This window comes from Arachis ipaensis, chromosome B2 (genome assembly GCF_059453495.1).
Source record: "Arachis ipaensis isolate K30076 ecotype BB chromosome B2, ASM5945349v1, whole genome shotgun sequence".
Lineage (NCBI taxonomy): Eukaryota > Viridiplantae > Streptophyta > Magnoliopsida > Fabales > Fabaceae > Arachis > Arachis ipaensis.
In genome coordinates, this window is record NC_142437.1 from 11,376,903 (window position 1) to 11,399,977 (window position 23,075).

The following is a 23,075-nucleotide window of genomic DNA, read 5'->3' on the forward strand; positions in this document are numbered from 1 at the left end:
TGACCGTTTGCCAAAGGATTTGTTTTTCAATAATTTGCAGTTATAAGATTGTCATTGGCTCTTCAAACAGACATCTAGAATTAAAAGATTGATTTGTTTTTTCATATATAATTTCAAAATCAACCAGGTATATACCAAAATCAGTCACCAATGTAGCATACATATTGAAATACAAAATACATTAAAAATGAGTTAAACTATACATGTATTTATAGACAAATACACGATGGCTGATTTTAGTCTGCATGTTTGTTTCAGAATATATCTTTGATTCCTGGATCGAAATTACTAATTTTTTGTGTTGCTTCATAGGTTAAATTTTCCAAATTGGAGAAAATTGAGTTGTCCTCCATCCAAATCCACCAACTATGGATCGGCCAAAAGCCACCTTTTGCAGAATTGGTACACTTGGAAGTGAAGGGTTGTGGGAATTTGGAATTTTTATTATCATTATCTATGGCTAGAAATATGGTGAAACTACAAAGCCTTTCTATCACGGAATGTGACAAAATGAAACTCATATTTTCAAAAGATAAAGGCAGTACTGATGTTAAAAAGAAGGTATGTATAAGTTTATATTTATTGTTGTTAATTTTAACCCAGATCACAATCTTAGTACTTAGTTGCTTATATGGCCATTGGCTTAATTTCTGTTCCTTGCTGTTGTGAACTAAAACAGGAAACAATCTTTCCAAATTTGAAGAATATCAAAGTGAGTAACATGAAGAGTTTGAGTGAGATATGTGACTTTGAATTCCCTGTAGATTCCTTTGTCAAGTTGGAGACAGCAGTTATTAATGAGTGTGGTAAATTGAATCATGTTTTTACTCATGACATGGTGGGAATATTTGAACATTTAAGCAGCTTAAGAGTTACTAATTGCAAGTCAATAAAAGCTATATTTAACCTGGATGGGAAAAATAAGCTTGCTGGTACTAGTAGGTATGCAACAATCAAACTACAAGATGTTCATTTACAAACACTCCCAAAATTGGAGCATTTGTTTAACTGGAAGAAAGATCGGCCGGAAGGGAACTTTAACTTGAAGAATCTACAAAAGATATGGGTTCAAGAATGTGGCAGGTTGGAAAACATATTTTCTTTTCATGTAGCCAAGACTATTGAAGATAATCTTGAATACCTTGTGGTGTCAGATTGTTCTCAATTGAGGGAAATTGTAGCTGAGGAAGAAGATGCCAATAACCCAAGTAATACTATTGAGTTCACCAAACTGGCAACAGTCAAATTTCTGAGACTACCAAAATTTAAGAGATTCTGCCGAAGAGACTATGAATTAAAGTTGCCAGCATTGAATGACTTGTCTATTGAAATTTGTGACAAGTTGGAACCACATTTCAAAAGAGACACCACAGATGCACAAAGAAAGCCTATGTATTTTTTTGAAGAGGTAGATAATGCCTTCAAACATTTGATTATTATTTTTACTCCATAGAAAATTTGAGCACATAAAATTTATAGCTAAGATATATAAATAACTAAAACTCTACCTTAATTCTTCTTTTGGTTATTTATCTTTATAGGCGCTCAATGAGTTGAAGTCCTTGCAAATTGGGTCACAGCATGCAAAGTTGTTAAGTAACTATGACTCCCGAATGGACAAATTAGAAGAGCTTCATTTTTCTCAATTGGATAGTACTGATGTCCTATATGCTTTCCTTCATAGCAATCCAAACTTGATGAGCCTTTGGTTGAATAGATGTTATTTTCAAAAATTGGTTCCTCTTGAAAGGCCTCCTAATATTGAAAGATTGGGGGTTGTTCCAAAGCTGAAAGGCTTGAATTTAATGGATTTACCATATCTTGAGGGAATCGGCTTTGAACGAGACGCGATTCTTCAGATGATTGAGTCATTGACTTTAAAGGATTGTCCACGTTTGGAGACTCTAGCACCTTCCTCTGTATGCCTCTCTCACTTGACAAAGCTGGAAGTAGTTGGCTGCAAAGGACTAAAATATTTAATATCACCATCCACGGCAAGAAGATTGGGTCAACTTAACACCATGAAGATAATCAACTGCCAATCTTTAGTGGAAATTGTGTCATGTGACAGAGAAAATTTAGGTGAGGTTGACCTCATTTTTGAACAACTGACAACTCTTGAGCTTGTGGCATTAGACAGCCTACAAAGTTTTTGTAGTTTCAAGAGTTGTTCCTTCCATTTTCCGATATTGGAGAAATTCGTGATGAATGTCTGCCCCAAGTTAGAAAATTTCTCTCAAGGAGTCAGTAACACACCGATTCTGCAAAAGGTGTATCTTGATGATGACAAAGAGAAGATGAGATGGTATTGGAAGGAGAATTTACAAGATACGATACAATATATATTCAAACACAACGTACATCTATATATGGATAAACTATTTCAATTTCTTCATCATTCTTTTGATAGTTTTCTCTTCTCCTCATTTACTTTAAAGATTAAAATTAACAAACTATTACTTAATTAAGATTATGTTTGAATTTCCGGTACAAAATAATAGAAAAAGTTCAACATAAAATGGAAGTATTGTAAATTTGATGTGTTTCATTTTTCTTTTTTTCCCTACTTATTCATGGGATGGAAAATAACACAAATGAGATAGTCTACGTAATTATATATATGTCCTAAGGTTTAGAGAGTTGATTATTAGAAAAAAAGAAACTCTTGGGTTTAGCAGTTTTTAGTAATTTTGGCCATCATCTAATCAGTATAAACATTAAATTGTCTTCAACAAATATATTTTACTAATTTATGTATACAAATTCTAAAAAATGTAGATACGTATTAATTCATGTATGCAAACTCTAGTAAATATATGTGCAAATTATATATTTAATTCTTGTAAATATGGGTGAAAATTATTGCTTGATATATTATGGTTACTTAGTATATTAGGTGGTATAGTGTACTCATCACGTTGCTGAATGTATGATAGTGAGTAGAAGTTAGTTTCTAGCAGTTAATTTACGATAGTTAGAAAGTTGTTATGCTTAACCAGAATTAGTTGATAGGAGTAGTTAATAATTAACATAGTATAAATTAAATTAAAATTCTTTTTAATAAGTATAAACAAGAATAATTATATTTGATAAAATAATTTTTAAAATTTAAAAAAGAGTGAAAAACATAATAGACATAAATATTAGGGTACATTTAAATATTTATTAATATATGGAGAAAGAAGAAGGAAAGAATATGCATAAATAGGAGAAGACTTGCAGGAAAAAAAAAGAGGAGGTGATTGTTATAGCACCTGTCTAATTTATTAGAAAAATTAAAAATTAATATTTAAATTTAAAAAGTATAAAATTAAATAATTATTAAATATTTAAAATTTATCATAAAAATAAATTAAATAAAAATTAAACACCAAATTAGAGGTATCATAAAATTCACCAAAAGAAAAAACAAATGAAAAAGGAAAAAAGAGGAGAAAAAAAAAGTGTGTTGTTATAAATTTCTACTTGAACAGTGTAAAACAAGCTTTATATATATATATATATATATATATATTAGATTGAGATCCACGCAATATGCGGAGTGGTAAATTATAGATAGTATAAAATATATTTTTATAAGTATTATATTGTTTATAAATTAATTAAAATATATATAAATTAATATTAAATTTGATGTATTTTTTATTTAAAATATTTTATAATATAAATTTTTTTTATATTGAAGTTGTACAAAATTACATCTTTATTTGTTGTTTTTATTTTTGTATTTGTTTTAATTGATGGACTTAGTCTTCTTATATGGTGTTTGTTCTCCTTTTTTTTTATTTTCGATTGTTATTAGACTTGTTTCTTTTTTTTATATGTTCTTGTGAAGACATTTTCTTTTTAAACTAGAAACTTGTATACATTTTTTATTGTCTTTTTTGTTCCATCTTTGTATGTATGTTCTTCATATGAAGATGTGCCTTCGATTCGTTTACTATTTTTTCTCTTTAATCTCTTGATTGGTATGTCATCTAGATCTGATGATATTAGTGTTGGTGAAGTTGGTTCTTATAATCAATAAAGAATATAAATGATGAGCAATATAAATGATGTTTTGAATAAATAAAAATTTTGTAGTATTACTTGTTAGATTTGTTGTAAAAGGAGTTGGGTTTCAGTATTTTTTGTTGGGATAAATATCTCAGTAACAGTGCATTGTTGAGAGTCTTTTTTAAAGTTAAAATAATTTACTTTGACTTCTAATACAAGTGTGAGGCTGCATAAATTCTTCGATTGAGATAATGCTTTAGTGTTATTGCCTTATTAGTGACTTGGAGTGTAATTAGATTTGAGACAATTGTGTCCAATAATGATAAGATTTGAGATAATACTTTTAATGTAGATGTTTATTACATTTGACTAATGCTTTATATTTCTATTGAATAATAATATGTAATTAATTAATTAATTATGCATGAGAGTTATGGTTTTAATTTTTTTAATATTTTATTAAAAATTAATTGATTGATTAAATTTTAAAGTTTTACCAAATAATCAAAGTTGATGACATGACATTATTAGAAGAAGAAATATGGCTTAAATCTAATGTACAAAGAATTGGCTTAATGATGTCATGTTTATCATATGATAATGTACAAATGAGTTGGCTTAATGTACAAAGAGTTGGCTTAATCATGGCTTAAATCTAATATACCAACTCTTTGTACATTAGATTTAAGCCATATTTCTTCTTCTAATGATGTCATGTCATCAATTTTGATTACTTGGCAAAACTTTAGAAATTAATCAATCAATCAATTTTTAATAAAATATTAAAAAAATTAAAACCATAACTCCCATGCATAATTAATTAATTAATTTATTACATATTATTATTCAATAGAAATATAAAGCATTAATTAAATGTAATAAATATCTACATTAAGAGTATCATAATAATAATATTATCATAATAAATTTTAAGTTACAAAATATTTAAATTTCATCCTATTTAATCTACTTATATATCATACATAAGACTTTTAACACTATTACTTCATTTCACAATTTCACCTATGAAAAATATTTACACTAACGAATAAAGAGGAACTTATCTACTTAGAAATGATTTTATTAGATGATTACATAATAAAAATATTTATTATATTTTTAAAACAAATTTACAAAAAAAAAACTCTTATTACTTATACTATTTATAATTTTTTAAAATTTTTGTAATACTTTATATATAATTATATTTTAAGATCTTTTTAACTATACTTATTTTAATATGTTATTTAAATTAAAGAATCAATTTTAATCATTTTCCAATACTATTTGAGTTTGTATCACCCAAGGCATAGCCTGATAGAAGAAAAAAAGGCTCTCAACAATATACTATTATATTTGTCCCAACAAAAAATACTAAACTCAAATCCTATTACAACAAATTTGACAGGTAATACTACAAAAATTGTATTTATTTAAAACATTATTTATATTGCTCATTTATATATTTTTTTATTATAGGAACAAACTTTAAGAGATTAAGGAGAAAGAAAAGTAAATAAATCTAAGGCACATGTTCAAACGAAGAACATACATACAAAGATGGAATGAAAAAGATAATAGAAAATGTATACAAATTAACAGTTTAGAAAGAACATGTCTTCACAATAACATATGGAAAAAAAACAAGTCTAACAACAATCGAAAATAAAAAAAGAGAACAAACACCATACAAGAAGACTAAGTCCATCAATTAAAACAATGCAAAAAAAAACAAATGAAGATGTAGTTTTGCACAACTTCAATACAAAAAATACATCAAATTTAATATTAATTTGTATATATTTTAATTAATTTTTAAACAATATAATACTTATTAAAATATATTTTATACTATCATTAATTTACCATTCTGCGCATCGCGCGGGTAGTTTATATAATAAGAATAGATATATATAATTATTGAATCTCCAACTAAGATATTTTTACCTTAAAAATGAATGGCAATTAAATTCATATATTTTTCTTCAATCCCATATCTCCTTTTTAAAGTTTTTTTAGTTCTCTATTTCACTAAAGTCCAGAGTCATAATTCGTTTTACAGTCTACGCATTCAATTTTGCAGTATAGTATAATTGTATAAATATCATATTACTGAACTAATCATAAACTTATCATATGTTCCCAGGATTTTTTCGAATGCATGGAGGAATTAAGTGTGATTGAACATCTTGATTATCTGGAACCATTCTGGGAAAGTAACAAAAGCCTACAAGAAGACTTGTTTGACAATTTGAAAACTTTAAAGCTGCAGCGTTGTGACTTCAAATCATATGCAATCCCATCCAATGTTCTTCTTTCTTTGAAGATCTTAGAAGAATTGGAAGTGGATCAGTGCTCCACTATACAAACCATATTTGAAATGGACAACACTAAGATCAAGGAAACATCATTCCAGCTGAAGAAGCTGACTTTAACTGGGCTACAAAATGTGACGCATGTGTGGCAACATGAAAAACAGGGGATTCTGGGCTTTCAAAATCTGCAGCAGGTGACAATCTTAGGTTGTGGCGAATTGAAAGCTGTGTTTCCATTATCCTTGGCCAGAAATCTTAAAAAGCTCGAGGAACTCGCTGTAGCACAATGTGAAGGGTTGCTTGAAATAGTTAGAAAGGAAGAGGAAGCAATGGAAAGAACAGAAAATTTTGAGTTTCCGAATTTAACCACGCTAGCACTGTGTCTTTTGCCCCGATTCAGTTACTTTTACTCGGGAAATTTCACTTTGGAGTGCCCCGATTTAAATGAGTTACAGGTGTTTGGATGTAGTGACGAGTTGGAACTGCTTCACTCTCATCAACAACAACTTCTTGAAAATCCCAGCAGGAGACAACCCCTCTTCACCAATAAAGATGTAATAAATATTCTTTTTACCTATTATTTTCGGGTAAAGTATATTTTTGTCTTTGAAGTTTGTTAAAAAATTTAAAAATATTCTTAAGTTTTATTTTGTTTTAATTTTGTTCTAAAAATTTTCGATTTGCATCAAATATATCCTTGGCAACTAAATTTAAAAAAAAAATAGGACTAATTTAACAATAATGCATGATAAATATATTTGATTTGCTTATATTAAATGTTGTTCTTGTGTAGTTATTCTTGAATTGGTCATGATTTTTTTTAAAAAATAGTCGTTAGGTATAAATTTGATGCAAATCGAAACTTCTAGGACAAAATTGAAACAAAATAAAACTTAGGGGTATTTTTGAAAATTTTAGCCAATTTTAAAGACAAAAAATATACTTTATCTTTTTTCTTTCTGTCTTAATAAATAATTATTAGAAAATTTTGAATCAAAAGTAATTTAAAAATTATATTTTTAAATAATTCTTAATTAGGTGAAGATAGAGAGTTGCATAATAATTTGGATTTTGTAAGGAGACTTTGTTAAGAAGACAAAATATTAATAATTTATAAAAAAGTTATGAGCTTATTTGTATTTAATGTTAAGAGTTTTGCTATGTTATTATAAGTGCTTAGTTTTTTCCTTAACAACATAACTTGTTAGTTATTAGTAAGACCTTTGATGTTATTGAAAACTTTAAAATTCTATTCTTGTTTTTTTTTTAATTATAAAAAAAATCGTTTTATTTTTGTATTCTTAACACATATTTACAGTATAAATTATGTGTATATATCATTATTATTTTAGTTAATTATTTATTTTAAATGTTCACTTAAATCAAGAATATAATTAAAATATATTGAAGTTTTATCTCACACTATAGTATGCACATTATATTTGTACTTCTTTTTCGCTCTCTTTTTCTGTTATTTTTGTCCCTCACACCCCTGACCCTTTCTTTCATATTTGTGCTTCCTTTAATAGGCTATTTTCAAGGTGGAGAAGTTAATGCTCAATAAAAATCACACTTTGGAATTAAGTTCATGGCTTGGACAATCTATGAATCAAGGCCTTCCGTGTTTAAACGAACTTAACCTTGTTGACTTTGATGAAGAGAAGAACAATGATGTCAGAGAGAACTCTACTACACCATTAGAGATACTAGACAAGACACCCAATTTAGAGATCATTGAAATATATGGCAACCATTGCAAAACCATTAATATTCCCGAAGCGGCTAAGAGGATACTTGACTTGAAAGAATTGAAGTTGTGGTCACTATCTGAGCTGAACTCCATTAGTGGTCTAGAGTACTTGTTAAAGCTGCGGCTATTACAGGTTTATGAATGTCCAAAATTGACAACGTTAGGACAATCTTGCTCCAATCTGAAGGAATTGCATATAGAGGGGTGTCATGGATTGCAGTGTTTATTCACATCCTCCTCAGCAAAAATGCTGATACAGCTTCAGGAGCTGAAAGTTTTGTACTGTGATTCATTGAAAGAAATAGTGGGAAAAGAACAGCAAAGTGATGAAACAGCTACAGTTTCTGCAGTTGAATTCAAGCGGCTAGAGAGGATAAGTCTTTTATCTTTGGAAAGGCTGGAATGCTTTTATTCAGAGAATGGCATGTTGAAGTTACCCTCTTTGATTTCTGTGGAAATTGAGCAGTGTCCCAGGATGAAAATTTTCTCTCAAACAGCAATACATGTGGAACCTTCTAGACCAATTCAAGTTTCTTACACCTCATCAAATGATGATTTGCTCTTCTGCGATGATCTAAACGTCGCTGTTGCGTGGAAGTCTCTACAACAGGTAAACACTTTTGAATTTATCTCCATCAAAATGTTATTCTGGCTTCAATGTTGCTTCCAAATTTGTGTAGCCAATAATACTTTTATCATCTTATAATAGTATTGTCTTTTTCTGAATATAACGAAACTCAGGAATATCATCTTATTCTCCGGAATCACCCGGAGTTGAAAGATTTATGGCTTGGTAAAATGCATTTCCCAGAGGTCTCATACTCTAGTTTCGATTATTTGAAACTCTTGGAAGTGGAAGGCTGTGAATTCTTAACAACTGCAATACCATCTCATTTATTTCCGTTACTGGGGGGATTAAATACATTGAAGGTGCGGGAATGCAATTCTGTTGAGACAATTTTTGAAGTAAAAGATACACCAAACATGATTGTTATTCCTTTGTTTACAATGACTTTAGAGAAACTTCCAACCCTGAGGCATGTTTGGAACAAAGATCCTGAAGGAAAGCTCAGTCATCCAGACATAATGAAGATTATTGTTGATGAATGTAAAAGCATAAGATTCTTGCTCCCAGAGTCAGTTGCCAAGGGTGACATAGAAAGGTTAGAAGTGAAGAATTGTGCGGAGTTAGTTGAAATTGTCACAGGAGATGAATTAGGTGTAAACAAACAGGTCAGCATGAACATGTTCCCCAATCTATCCAGTCTAACTCTCTGGAATTTGCCAAATCTGAACTTCCTTTATCATGGAAGGCAAGAACGTGAATTTTCATCATCAAATGCATTACTGCCATGGCATTTGTTACCTTGCCTTCATAAATTGGAAGAGTTGGTGGTTGGGAAATGTGGTTCCTTTGAAACAATATTTGATGTGGAAGATGCACCAAAAAATGATGAAAATGCAAACATGATTACTGTTATTCCTTTGAAGAAATTGACTTTGGAGCATCTGCCAGCTCTGAGGAAAGTTTGGAACAAGGATCCTAAAGGAAGTGTCAGCCTTCCATGTCTGGAGGAAGTGGTTGTTATTGATTGTAAAAGCATAAAGAATTTGCTCCCAATATCAGTTTCCATGGGTAGCATACAAAAATTAGATGTGAGGAACTGTGAGGAGTTAGTTGAAATTGTTGCAAACAATGAAGCAGCCACTGAAGAAACAAACAAAGAGCTTAGTATGTTCCCTACGTTAACATCGTTGACGCTGCAGGATTTGCCAGATCTTACACACATTTATGCTGGAATGCAAATTCTAAATTGGCCCGAGCTAAGAGAACTGGATGTTTATCATTGTAAATTGCTGAAGAAATTTGCACCAGATAGTATTGCTTCAGCTGGAAAGGTAAGAAAGCTCTTGCATTAATAATATTCATAACCTCTTATAGTTTTGTTAATGTGAAAGTTGTAAAATCCCTATAATACCCTTCTCTTTTTTTTTTCTCCAAACCAAAATTCTAACCCTAACTTTGACATAACACTCCCTCACACACTCACCAAAACCCTAGCCACCCTTACCCCTTCCAACAGCAGAACAAAAGAACAGAAAGAGAGGGAAGAGAAGAGGAAGGAAGGGAGGTGGCGCCGGTGGGCGTCACTGCCACCGTCGCCGCCGTGGTGTCATCGCGAGGAAGGCCAGAACCGAGGGACAGAGAGAGCCGCGCAAGGAGGAGGCGTCACCGTCGCCGTCGTCACCGTCGAGGTCTTCATCATTGCCGTCTATGGAGGTTTGCAAACAGAGGGAAGACGCGCCGATCTACCCAGAGCCGCCATGGGAAGGGTCGTCGCCGTCAAGCCCAGCCACCATCGCGGCCGTTCGTGCCTCCGTTTCGCGCCGCCAGATCTGTCGCCGGGAGAGAAACAGAATGCGCGTGGAGAGAGAAGTGGTCGCAGGGAGGTTCTGCCGCCGTTAGAACTCCGCTGCTGCTGCTGCTGCTAAGGCCGCCGCGCCTCTGCCACCAAGAAACGCCAAGGAGGGACGTCCGCTGCGTTGTTCCTGTCGCCGTTTGGATGTACCTAAACCAAGTCGTCGTTGCCTATCCCGGTCCAGCCTTTTTCCTTGATTCTGCTCTAGCTTTCATGTCCTATTATGCCACCATTTAATCTGTCTTGTCCTTGTTTTAATTCGATTTTAGTTTTGCCTGTTTTAGATTTCTGGGACTATCGCCAGCTCCATTTTGTCGCTACTCCGGTCCAAATTCTGCGCTCATTCGTTTTATTCTACTTCAATCCTCCTTATCTTGAATTCGACATTCTGGGTTTGGTCTCTTCGGTCCGTTAGGACCATGCTGTGAGTATGCTTTACATTTATAACCGTTAAGCTTTTGGTTTATGCTATTATGAATTTTTAATTATATTTATAAAACTGTTATTGAAGAACTTTGATTTGATTAGAATAATTGATTTATTATAGCTGAATAATTATTTTTATGAAATCCATACTTTAGAGATTTACATGAGACTATATATATATATATATATATATATATATATATATATATATATGTTTGATAAAGCTTTATATTATTTTAAAATATTGATTTTATTCGAATATATACTTTTGAAACATTAAAGTATTTGTTGGCACTCACTTTAAAATTATGAAATATTTTTTATGATTGAGAAAGTATGATTTAAAAAGATTTCTGATAAAAAAATATTATCTGATTGATTTGATTCGATACCTTATATATTTGAGAGATTGAAGATTCATTGTATTTGAAACTATATGTTTTGAATTGGTTTGGGAGGCTCGTATTAGAAAACCGTAGTTAACGGCGGTTATGACGTTAACTTAGATGCATCTGACTCAGACTCCAGCTAGCAGGGGTGTTGCTAGCCTAACGTGTAGGCCACACGTTAGATCTGTTATTCTGTTAGGACACACAAGAGGAAAGGGCTACCCATAGAGGTGGAGCCGCCCATGTGTGGACTTTTGATTTGATTTCTGTATGAGAACTCCCTTATTGATTCACTTATTATTATCAACTGCTATTTTTTAATTTAAATTACTTTGACAATAATGTTTATATGGTCTCATGTGGATTATAAATGTATTGTCTAGTCACTGAGTTGCAAAACTCACTCCTTTTTTCTGAAAATATTTTTCAGGAACAAATACTTGACTATGTGAGATTTTCTAATCAAGAGTCACGATCTGCAATGAGTATCTATTTTTGTTGAGTTCCTAGATGTATATGCTCCATATATCACAGGCAGGATCCATCCATGTTTATTTATTTTATCTTTTATTAAAAATATGTAATTATTCATTTTAGAAACTGTAATTTTCTATTTTAAATATTTTTTATTTTTTTTATTCAATTTATCGTTGAGTCGGTTAGGCTTGCTAGGGATTATTTTCCTGAGCGCCGGTCATGGCTCGTTTTGGGCCATGACAAAGTGGTATCAGAGCTTAGGTTTAATCTGTGTAATATGGAGCAAGTGTCCTATGGTAGGATCACAATTATATAAATAGAAGCGCGCCTATTTGTACAAATTGTGGCACTATCAAAGGCCTATAGGAATGTCCTCTTTGTCCTCTGTCATTGTTGTCTTCTGATTATTGTGATCATCTGTCCTCTGCCTCTTCTTTCTACTCTTGTCCTTTTGTACCCAATCTTGCCCTATCCTTTGCTAGATTTTCTCGAACGTGTTCTTGCAATAGTTTCAGTTTTGGTTCCGGTTCGCGATTCCTGCCTTGTAGCTAGTTCTAATCTTTTCCATTTTTGTGAATGCATGCTTTAATCTTTTTCGTCTGTGTTGTTCTCTATGATTCCTGATGTCAATATTTCATGAAATACTTAGAAGATCCGATTGGTGTTTGCTGTGAATTACTATCTAATTCCTTTATAGAGCTGTATTTGAAATCTTGGATTGCATGAATTAATTGAGTTACTAAACGAGATGCTTTGTTTTGGACTTGATAAGCGATATCTGAATTTTTATTTTTATGTTGATAATCTTTGAAGTTATGACTAAATTTTGAGGTGCTTGTGATCCCTTCTTTCAAATCAATAATTTTAAAAATTGTTATTCAGTTGCTCAAGGAGAAGAATTATGCGATAAACATATGAATGAAGTGTTATTGTTGTTTGTTAGATTAATGATTTTCTCTACTTAGGTGTAGTGAATTATTTAGGTGATTAATTGGCTGGATTGAAATGTTTTTCAATCTAGAAGTTTGGTTGAGTTTTTTTTTAATTTGCTGATTTGGTTCTATTATGGTACTATGTTGTCAAATATGGTTTTTCTGTTATGGAACTATTTTTCTGATTGTTCAGGTGATATCTAGATTATGAACGCTTGCTTTTTGTTGGTGATTAGATAATGAATTTTGCTCTTGACTAAGATCTAAAACTTGAGAATTCTCTCCATCTTAGTTTTTTTGAGAATTTTTCTGCTCTTAACTAGTTTTTATTCTCAAAGGTTTAGAGAGATTAATTTTCTTGATTTATAGTGCCTTGTGAGATTGGGATTATAGATCTTGCATATTGAAAAGAATTTTTATTGATTTTCAACGAAAAAGACTAGATATCTAAATCCTCAAAGCTGAACAAAGTTTATATACAAGTTTTTTCCTTGTTATATTCTAATGATTATAAAGCATATGATGATTATCTTGAATATATGTTAAATTGTAGCTTGCATGTGAGAGTTAGTTACTAATTTAGATAGTTCTTTGCTGATATATGTTGCTTGATTAGTGATTATTAACAAATAAGTAATCTGAATTGATTGCTTTTGAGGGATGCATGAGGTTATTGGTTGCTGCTGTAAAGTAGTTTAATAATATGTAAGTGTTGTTGAATTGGTGATCGATGCGGTTGTAACTTGATGAATCTTGGTTGAAAATTGCTAAAATAAGTTAATAGTGAGCTAGGAGGTTTTCATATCTTATCTTATTCATAAAGTGTTTATGGTTTAAATTTGACTTTCATACTTATGCGATTATTTATTTAGTTATTTTTGTTATTATTCTTCCATGAACAAAGAGTGAAAGAACTAAATTCTAATTGCTCAACTTATACGTCATTGGCTTTATGATATAGTGATGGCTCTCGATTGGGTGATGCTATTTCCTTTAGATATTTTGCTTTTAAGATATCAAGGAAGAATTTTTCCTTTTAAATTCATATGATTAGTATGGTAATGCTCACTTGAGAATCATGTGCTTGTACAATAAATACTATATTGAGTCATAAACTTCTATATGTTACATAAGTTTTCTTTCATTGATAATAGAATTATGTCGAAAATATTTTAAATTGCCAGCCCATCTGTATTTGACACCTTGCACTGAAATTGTGGGCGATGAAGATTGAAAAATTTTTTTGTTTGCAATGTATGAAAATTGGGGATGTCTATACTCTTAATAAATTGATGAATAAATTTTTGTACTGTGAGTTCTTTTTGAGTTTTTGGGTTTGATCTTGAGTTGTTCCATCATAGCTTGTTAACCTAGGAAATAATGGGTATGGATTGATCACAGTTTGATCTTGAAGATGTAAATTTATCATTTTTTTTCTTTCTTTTCATGAGTTTCCTTTTTTAATTGGTTCATTTATTTTGAATTTTATCATACATTGCATTTGGTTGTTTTGAATCTTTCCTTTATCTGTATGCTTTGATTGATTGTGTTTGAATATTTCGTTTTGTTATGGTTGTTGATGTTTAGAAATAAAAATTTTTAAGTGATACCATTTTTTATATATGCTAGCTTCTAATTTTGGATGCAACATCTATGTTCTTTTCCTAATTTACTCTCTCAATTATTTGCAATACTTTCATTATTTTTGGCCTTTTTAGAGTCTTGATGATGATGCTGATGAGGAATGGTTATAGAATAAGGAATATGGTGAAGCTTTTTCGGTGATTTCAACAATTACTTATGCCCTAAAGCCTCTTATGCTATGATGATATTGTTCTGCTGGACTTTGTTTTGTTTTGTTCGCTTTCTAGTTTTATTGAAAGAAAAAAAAAATCTATATTCTATCTAGCGTCGTCACATCTTGTGGTATGACTGTTTAGCATGGTGCATACGGAGAGCTAGAAATTATAACTTGCGAGAAATAGTTCTTTTAAACTCTTTCGTTTCTTTTATTTAAGTAATGGTAATCGTTAAGTTTGGGAACGTTAGGTGGTCTTCTTGGGATGGTTTGTGTTGAAGTATGCGCTATAATCGTGCCGCATGATTTTATTTATCGTTCACTCCGCTATATTTCATATCAAGAGTTCCTTGTTTTAATCCTTGTTGAAATTGGAAATTTGATTATTTTGTTTCACGTCCTACATCTTATGCATATCTCGATCTTATCGTCGTGCTTTTGGCTATCCCATAGATTCTCGACAACATAGGTGTTGACGTTGCATTCCTTTACGTGAACTATGTAACTCCTTGATGTAATCTGAACTTGCTTTACTATGATACATCATATCTTCTAATATTCTCCTCGAATTCTTGTTCCAGATCTTCTTTGGAAAAGTTATTGATTTGATTCTTTTCTTGCCTTATCGTGTCCTTAATCATCTACTTAAAATCTTTTTGAAAAAAAAAAAAAGAAAAAAAAAACACTGCCATTGACTTTGGTTACCTTCTTTTAGTGAACTTTGTAGTTCTTTGATCCAACTTAAACTTGTTTTGACCTAATGCACTATCTTTTCTTTTATTGTTTCTATCAAAATTTTTTTGATTCAGATTTTCTTGTTAAGATTCAATTGACTCTCTTTTTGGGACATTTCATTATTTCTGTACATCATTGTTTAATTGCAATCTTAAACATCCTTCCACGTTCGTGCGAACACCATCTGTGATGTTTGCTCTTCTCTTTCTAGGTTTCGAATCCTTTTGAGTAAACCCATGCTTGTTTCGGTGTCACGTGCGATTCCCAGATAGCAAACGATACGTTAATTCATTAGGACACAGCTTATTGATGCTGAAGTTTGAAAAGTTGTAATTCTAAGACATGACGTAAGACCGGTTGCTTCTATAGATATATACTATAGAACCAAGGAGAGTATGAAGTAGGAAGGTATTTTGAGGAGATTGACGAACGAAGTGAAGAGTGCTATGTACATCTGAGCTGTCAAGAAAATGTGAGTCGGTGAATGTCAACCGCATATTTTTAACAAAAACCTATCTTGTAACTTTTGCATCTCTTCATACTTCTTTCACATATTTGGTAAAATGCTAAAACCAAATAAGGTCTTACAGATTATATCAACTTTCGATCAATTTTCGAGGGCGAAAATTTTTTTTTAAGGAGGGTAGAATGTAAAATCCCTATAATACCCTTCTCTTTTTTTTTTTCCAAACCAAAATTCTAACCCTAACTTTGACATAACACTCCCTCACACACTCACCAAAACCCTAGCCACCCTTACCCCTTCCAACAGCAGAACAAAAGAACAGAAAGGGAAAAGAGAAGAGGGGAAGAACCAGAGAGGGAAGAGAAGAGGAAGGAAGGGAGGTGGCGCCGGTGGGCGTCACTGCCACCGTCGCCGCCGTGGTGTCATCGCGAGGAAGGCCAGAACCGAGGGACAGAGAGAGCCGCGCAAGGAGGAGGCGTCACCGTCGCCGTCGTCACCGTCGAGGTCTTCATCATTGCCGTCTATGGAGGTTTGCAAACAGAGGGAAGACGCGCCGATCTACCCAGAGCCGCCATGGGAAGGGTCGTCGCCGTCAAGCCCAGCCACCATCGCGGCCGTTCGTGCCTCCGTTTCGCGCCGCCAGATCTGTCGCCGGGAGAGAAACAGAATGCGCGTGGAGAGAGAAGTGGTCGCAGGGAGGTTCTGCCGCCGTTAGAACTCCGCTGCTGCTGCTGCTGCTAAGGCCGCCGCGCCTCTGCCACCAAGAAACGCCAAGGAGGGACGTCCGCTGCGTTGTTCCTGTCGCCGTTTGGATGTACCTAAACCAAGTCGTCGTTGCCTATCCCGGTCCAGCCTTTTTCCTTGATTCTGCTCTAGCTTTCATGTCCTATTATGCCACCATTTAATCTGTCTTGTCCTTGTTTTAATTCGATTTTAGTTTTGCCTGTTTTAGATTTCTGGGACTATCGCCAGCTCCATTTTGTCGCTACTCCGGTCCAAATTCTGCGCTCATTCGTTTTATTCTACTTCAATCCTCCTTATCTTGAATTCGACATTCTGGGTTTGGTCTCTTCGGTCCGTTAGGACCATGCTGTGAGTATGCTTTACATTTATAACCGTTAAGCTTTTGGTTTATGCTATTATGAATTTTTAATTATATTTATAAAACTGTTATTGAAGAACTTTGATTTGATTAGAATAATTGATTTATTATAGCTGAATAATTATTTTTATGAAATCCATACTTTAGAGATTTACATGAGACTATATATATATATATATATATATATGTTTGATAAAGCTTTATATTATTTTAAAATATTGATTTTATTCGAATATATACTTTTGAAACATTAAAGTATTTGTTGGCACTCACTTTAAAATTATGAAATATTTTTTATGATTGAGAAAGTATGATTTAAAAAGATTTCTGATAAAAAAATATTATCTGATTGATTTGATTTGATACCTTATATATTTGAGAGATTGAAGATTCATTGTATTTGAAACTATATGTTTTGAATTGGTTTGGGAGGCTCGTATTAGAAAACCGTAGTTAACGGCGGTTATGACGTTAACTTAGATGCATCTGACTCAGACTCCAACTAGCAGGGGTGTTGCTAGCCTAACGTGTAGGCCACACGTTAGATCTGTTATTCTGTTAGGACACACAAGAGGAAAGGGCTACCCATAGAGGTGGAGCCGCCCATGTGTGGACTTTTGATTTGATTTCTGTATGAGAACTCCCTTATTGATTCACTTATTATTATCAACTGCTATTTTTTAATTTAAATTACTTTGACAATAATGTTTATATGGTCTCATGTGGATTATAAATGTATTGTCTAGTCACTGAGTTGCAAAACTCACTCCTTTTTTCTGAAAATATTTTTCAGGAACAAATACTTGACTATGTGAGATTTTCTAATCAAGAGTCACGATCTGCAATGAGTATCTATTTTTGTTGAGTTCCTAGATGTATATGCTCCATATGTCACAGGCAGGATCCATCCATGTTTATTTATTTTATCTTTTATTAAAAATATGTAATTATTCATTTTAGAAACTGTAATTTTCTATTTTAAATATTTTTTATTTTTTTTATTCAATTTATCGTTGAGTCGGTTAGGCTTGTTAGGGATTATTTTCCTGAGCGCCGGTCATGGCTCGTTTTGGGCCATGACAAAAGTCCTAGTTTGAATAGACTTGACTTTATTCATCATACATAAGAACGCCACATTCATATTTTATTTCTTAATATACCTATCATGTGTAAGTCAAATACGTTATCCAAAAATATTATTTGAATACTAAAATTAATACTAAAATCAGCTATTATATATTTATGTATTAATATATATGTAGTTTGAGTTATTTTTAATGTGTAATTTATATTTTAATATGTATTTTACACTATAGTTAATTTTAGTGACTGATTTTAATGTACACTTAATATGGTTGTATATTATGTCGAGATACTCAACGAGAATGCATGTGTCAATGAATAAATAGTCAGCTCTAAATTAGTCCGTAAAAATTTTTTTTTAATCAAATTCGTCTTTCAAATATTTTAAGTTAGTCATTTTCGTCCTTTAGTTATTTCCGTCTCTAACGATGTCAAAATTTGTTGAAACACCATAACACACACCTAGTAGTTTTGATTGGCGGTTAATATACATGATAAGTTTATGAAATCAGATCAAATCAATCCTAAATTGAGGAATTTCAATGTTTTAAATTATTCTCTCAATGAAGTTTTAATTTGATCTAATTTCATAAACTTATGTTGACAATAGTCAATTAAGACTCCTATGTGTGTTGTAGTATCACTTAACGTGCCACATTAATAAATTTTGGTACCGTCAACAAAGAAAATGACAGAATGACTAATAGAATTAATTTAAAATTTTTAAAAGACGAATTTAATTAAAAAAAATTTTTGGAGACTAATTTAAAGGACGAATAATTTTTCAATGACGAATTTGATCATTTACCCATTAATTAATCATCATAGTTCTGTAAACTCGTGAATGTTTCTGTTAATTTTATTATTAAGGTTTACCCATTTCATCAATGCGTTCATTTTGCAACAATTCAAAAATCGAGTAAGGAAATTATCTTCTCATCGTAGCCTTGTCTTTCTTATTAACTTTGAATTCTAGGATGTTACCCCTCACTTGGAGCGACTGTCACTGGACATGGAAGGTGTGAAGATGCTTGAGAAAGTACTACTTCATCTGGACAACCAAAACATAAAATATCTTAAATTGCAGGGCTTTGATGATATTGATGAGTCAGATGCATTTCCCCTTGAATTCTTTTCAAAGGTGCCACTGCCCAATATTGAGATGCTTGCGGTGGTCGACAGTGCTTTCAAAGAGATATTCCCTTCAAAACTGCCTGACACAGAAAACTATGCTAAGATCCTTTCACGGCTTAAGAAATTGGAACTCAGGAATCTACACAAGCTTGAATCCACTGGATTAGAACTTCTTACCTGGGTAGCCTCCTCTAATCTGGCATGGCTGGAAGTAGAGTGTTGTGCAAGTTTGAAGCTTTTGTTTACGTCTTCAACCGCCAAATATCTTGTTCAACTGCAACATTTATACATTTCCAACTGTGAAGCACTGCAAAGTGTAATAGTGGCTTATCAATTACATGATGATGATGATGTCATCACATTCCAAGAGCTCAAGGAATTGTCTCTTAGCAAGTTACCAAAACTTGAGAACTTCTACACTGGAAAGTCAACTTTGAATTTCCCAGTTCTGAAGGACGTCATGGTTACTGAATGCAACAGAATGGAACATTTGTTCACATTCTCAACTGCCAAAAGCTTGAAACTGTTGAACAAGATGGAGATTTCCAAGTGTGAGTCATTGAAATCAATAGTAGTGGCAACAGAAGAGGTAGATAAGCCACGTGAAAATCTCGCGTTCCCGAATCTCGAGAAGCTGTCTCTTAGCCAATTGCCAAAACTTGAAAGCTTTTTCGCGGGAAACTCAACTCTGAAAATCCAAAAGAATTGGGTTGAAGTTTGGATCAGTGAATGCAGCAGCATGAAAACTTTCTCACAAGGTGATGTGGAACTACCCAACCATCAAAACTTACGGAGGGTGTACATAGATGGAGTTCGTTTCTCGGAGGATAACCTAAATGCTATAGTCAGTCAAAAGTTTGAGAATCGAAGCAAGGAAGCAGCACTGATGAGTTAGCACAATCATAATTCAACATGTAAGTTTGATTCATCTTTTACTGAGAGAAGCATTATTATGTGTGTGTGTTTTTGTTACTTCTGTTCGTTTCTTTTTCCTTATACCTACCTAATAAAGGGTTTGATGAACAAATTAAAGTGCATACAGAATAACTGAAGAGATTAATTTTGTGAAATCCAAAGAAAATAATAATAATCATAATAGAAAGATTGAAATGGTTATGGTTTCATTTTTATTTTGCATGGATACATTCTCATGTTTATGACAAATTAGAAAAACATAAAACTTAATCTTATGCAGTTACATATATTTCTTTTTACTCAAAGTTTGGGCAGCAATCATTCAACTCAAATCCTGAAGAGTTTAGCTTCTTTCCATCTTAAAACAATTTTAACTTTTGGCGAATATCTAACATAATTGTTTACGAATTTTCCAAGGTTTTATGGAACACCGAATGCAGCAAGAGGATAGTGGAGTGATCCATCACATCACAGCAACAAATATTCAGGAGAAAACAAGGGGGATATTTTCTTTTCTGCATTATTATGCCGGAAGAAGTGTGTGATTACTTTTTATGTGGTATAATTCTAAGTGTGTGTTATGAATGAAATTATATCTTATATTTATATACAAGATGTAAGGTGTGTGTGTGGATTTTAAGTTATTGAACGTGTATTGTAATAATTTTACATGATTGAAAGAGTGTGGTCAGTGTCGAAATTGTGAAAGATTATTGTAAGAAAAGATGCCCTCCTTTATAATAGGCAACAACATTCTGATTGGATTATAGGCTACATAGACAATTGCCATTTCGAACTGGAAATGGATCCTTTCAATTGTTAAAAAAAATTGAGAGTGTAAAATGTGATCTCTAAGAGCAACTCCAATGCTAAGAAATAGAGTTCTTCTTCTGATATACAGGGAAACGAAAACTCTTTACGTGGATCAAGGTTGAGAGTCCCTCTAAACAGGGACTTGCAACAACCAATAAAATCATGCCATGTGGTAAGTTAATAAAAAAATAAAAAATATATTAAATATATATATTAAATAATTAAATTATAATTAATTTATTAATAATTATAATATATTAAATACTTATATATCTATTTAATTAATTATTTATATTAATTATTTAATAATTAGTTATATTAAATTATAATTAATATAATTAATTAAATTTATTTTACATAAAAAATAAATTTAATTTTTACATATTATAAAATAATTTTTAGTTGGATTATTTATTTTTATTTATAAAATTTAAAATACTAATCAAATTTAAGTTATTTATTTTAATATTTTATAATATTGAATTATTTTGAATTTATAAATTTAAATAATATTATTATAAAAAAAATAATAATTATATTAATTTTAATTACTTTAATTAATTAATTAATTAAGTTAGATCACAATAGGGATTAAAATTAGTTCCTTTTAATAGAGAAGAGAGAGATTCTTTGAGTTCTTTGAGTTACTTTTTATGACAGGTGGGTCATAAATAGGGACTGAAATGAGTTCCCTACTGGAGATGGTCTAACCCTTTATTACTTTCTCTCTCATATTTATTCTTGGTCTCACTTATAAAATTAATGGTGAGAGATTACACTTTACTCTCTCAATTGTAAAAAAAAATTGAGAGGATCCATTTCCTTTCGAACTCTGTTTTCTCTTGTTATGCTATACAAGTTTTTCTGTTCTAAAGAGATTATATATTCACCTTTGATCATGAATAAATGGAAGTTTGTTAACAAAAAAACAACTATCATTTTCTGAAACTATACACATCTTTTCATAAAAATATACATCAACTTTATTTATGAAACAATCATGTAGAAATACATCTACTTGGTGTGGTAAACTCTATTCTTACAACACACACTTACAACTTAACTCAAAAGCATAATAACAACAACAAAGTCTTATCTCACTAAATGGGATCGGCTACATGAATCAAGCAACGTCATTGCATTCTATCATGTATCATGTAAACTGGTAAAATTACATATCACTTTTATTTATAAAAACATTCAATAACTTAAAAATCATACACACACTCAACAAAAAATAAATACATGATATACAGATTTATTCATGAGACATATCTATGCCACTTGAAAGCCGTTCACACTTATTCCCGTAGGAATACAGGAAATGTATTCATCACAACACACTCTAACAAAAAAGAAATACCGCTTTATTTCTGAATATTTGTTGCCAACTTGCCATGATGTGAATATGTGATCCACTTGTCCTCTTGCTACATTTGGAGTCCCATGAAACCTTGCAAACAAATTTCATGAACTATTATGTTAGTCATTTGCCAAAAGTTAAAATAGCATTAAAAATGAAATATATTATTTGTACTCATTTTCATAAGGTATGTGATTCACATGATAAGTCTCACATCCAATCCAACTATAAGGAAATATATGATAATTAACATTAACATAGCTCGTCAAGAAATACTTACAAAAAATGTTGTCTAGTACCGAGATTCAGTGATTATTTTAATTCAAGTTTTCTTCTTCTTATTCACTTTCTTCATGCTTGGTTAAGTCACTGTCAACTTCGTCACCTCTAAAATAGTGTTCGATTGCAGTATTCAGATCATCACTCTCGCAAAATTCTCCCTCTGTATCTTTCACCCCTTGTAGCTCGGGTGATCACACATTACCTTGATAGAAAGTTTGCATACCATTGCATTCAGTGATGAAAACTTCATGCAGTTGTGGAAAATTCAATTTTGACTTCCCCTTGGAAAACCTTTCAAGCTTTGGCAAGTTGCCAAGATATATAAATGAGAGCTTGGGGAACGTCATGTCTTCATTTCATTATCATCTCCATCTCCAACCATTACTGCCTCTAACAACTCACAGTTTGATATGGACATCCTTTTCAGTTCAGCAAAATTGTTAGCAGTTGAGGATGTAAACAAATACTCCAATCTTGCACAATCCTTTATGTTCAGTTGACTCAGTTTGGAGAACGAGACAGTGTATGGTGCCAAGTTCATCAAACAATTACATGCCAGAATTTTCAAGTGTTCAAGATTTTCAAGAAGTGGGGGCATCCAGGTCTGCTCAAAGGCTGTAGATTCTAGCTTGTATAAATCCCTAAGCACCAGTGTAGGAAGATTGTAACGCTATTATTG

General features: G+C 31.9%; 1 protein-coding gene and 1 long non-coding RNA gene across 2 annotated transcripts; both read left to right on the forward strand.

The window, feature by feature from the left end:
* Positions 1–456: 456 nt before the first annotated feature.
* LOC107626889 (uncharacterized) lies at positions 457–20,699 on the forward strand. The gene is made up of 8 exons (XM_088505634.1): positions 457–561; positions 680–1,408; positions 1,542–2,357; positions 6,143–6,865; positions 7,841–8,671; positions 8,803–9,951; positions 18,866–19,937; positions 20,356–20,699. Exons 1-7 carry the CDS (start codon positions 457–459, stop codon positions 19,916–19,918), a joined length of 5,406 nt encoding a protein of 1,801 aa, XP_088361760.1. The 3' UTR covers positions 19,919–19,937; positions 20,356–20,699.
* Positions 9,966–17,979, forward strand: LOC148573031 (uncharacterized). Its single transcript, XR_015905155.1, has 5 exons — positions 9,966–10,659; positions 10,766–10,905; positions 11,727–16,550; positions 16,657–16,796; positions 17,600–17,979. It is a non-coding gene; the product is annotated as an uncharacterized LOC148573031 (long non-coding RNA).
* Positions 20,700–23,075: the final 2,376 nt, after the last annotated feature.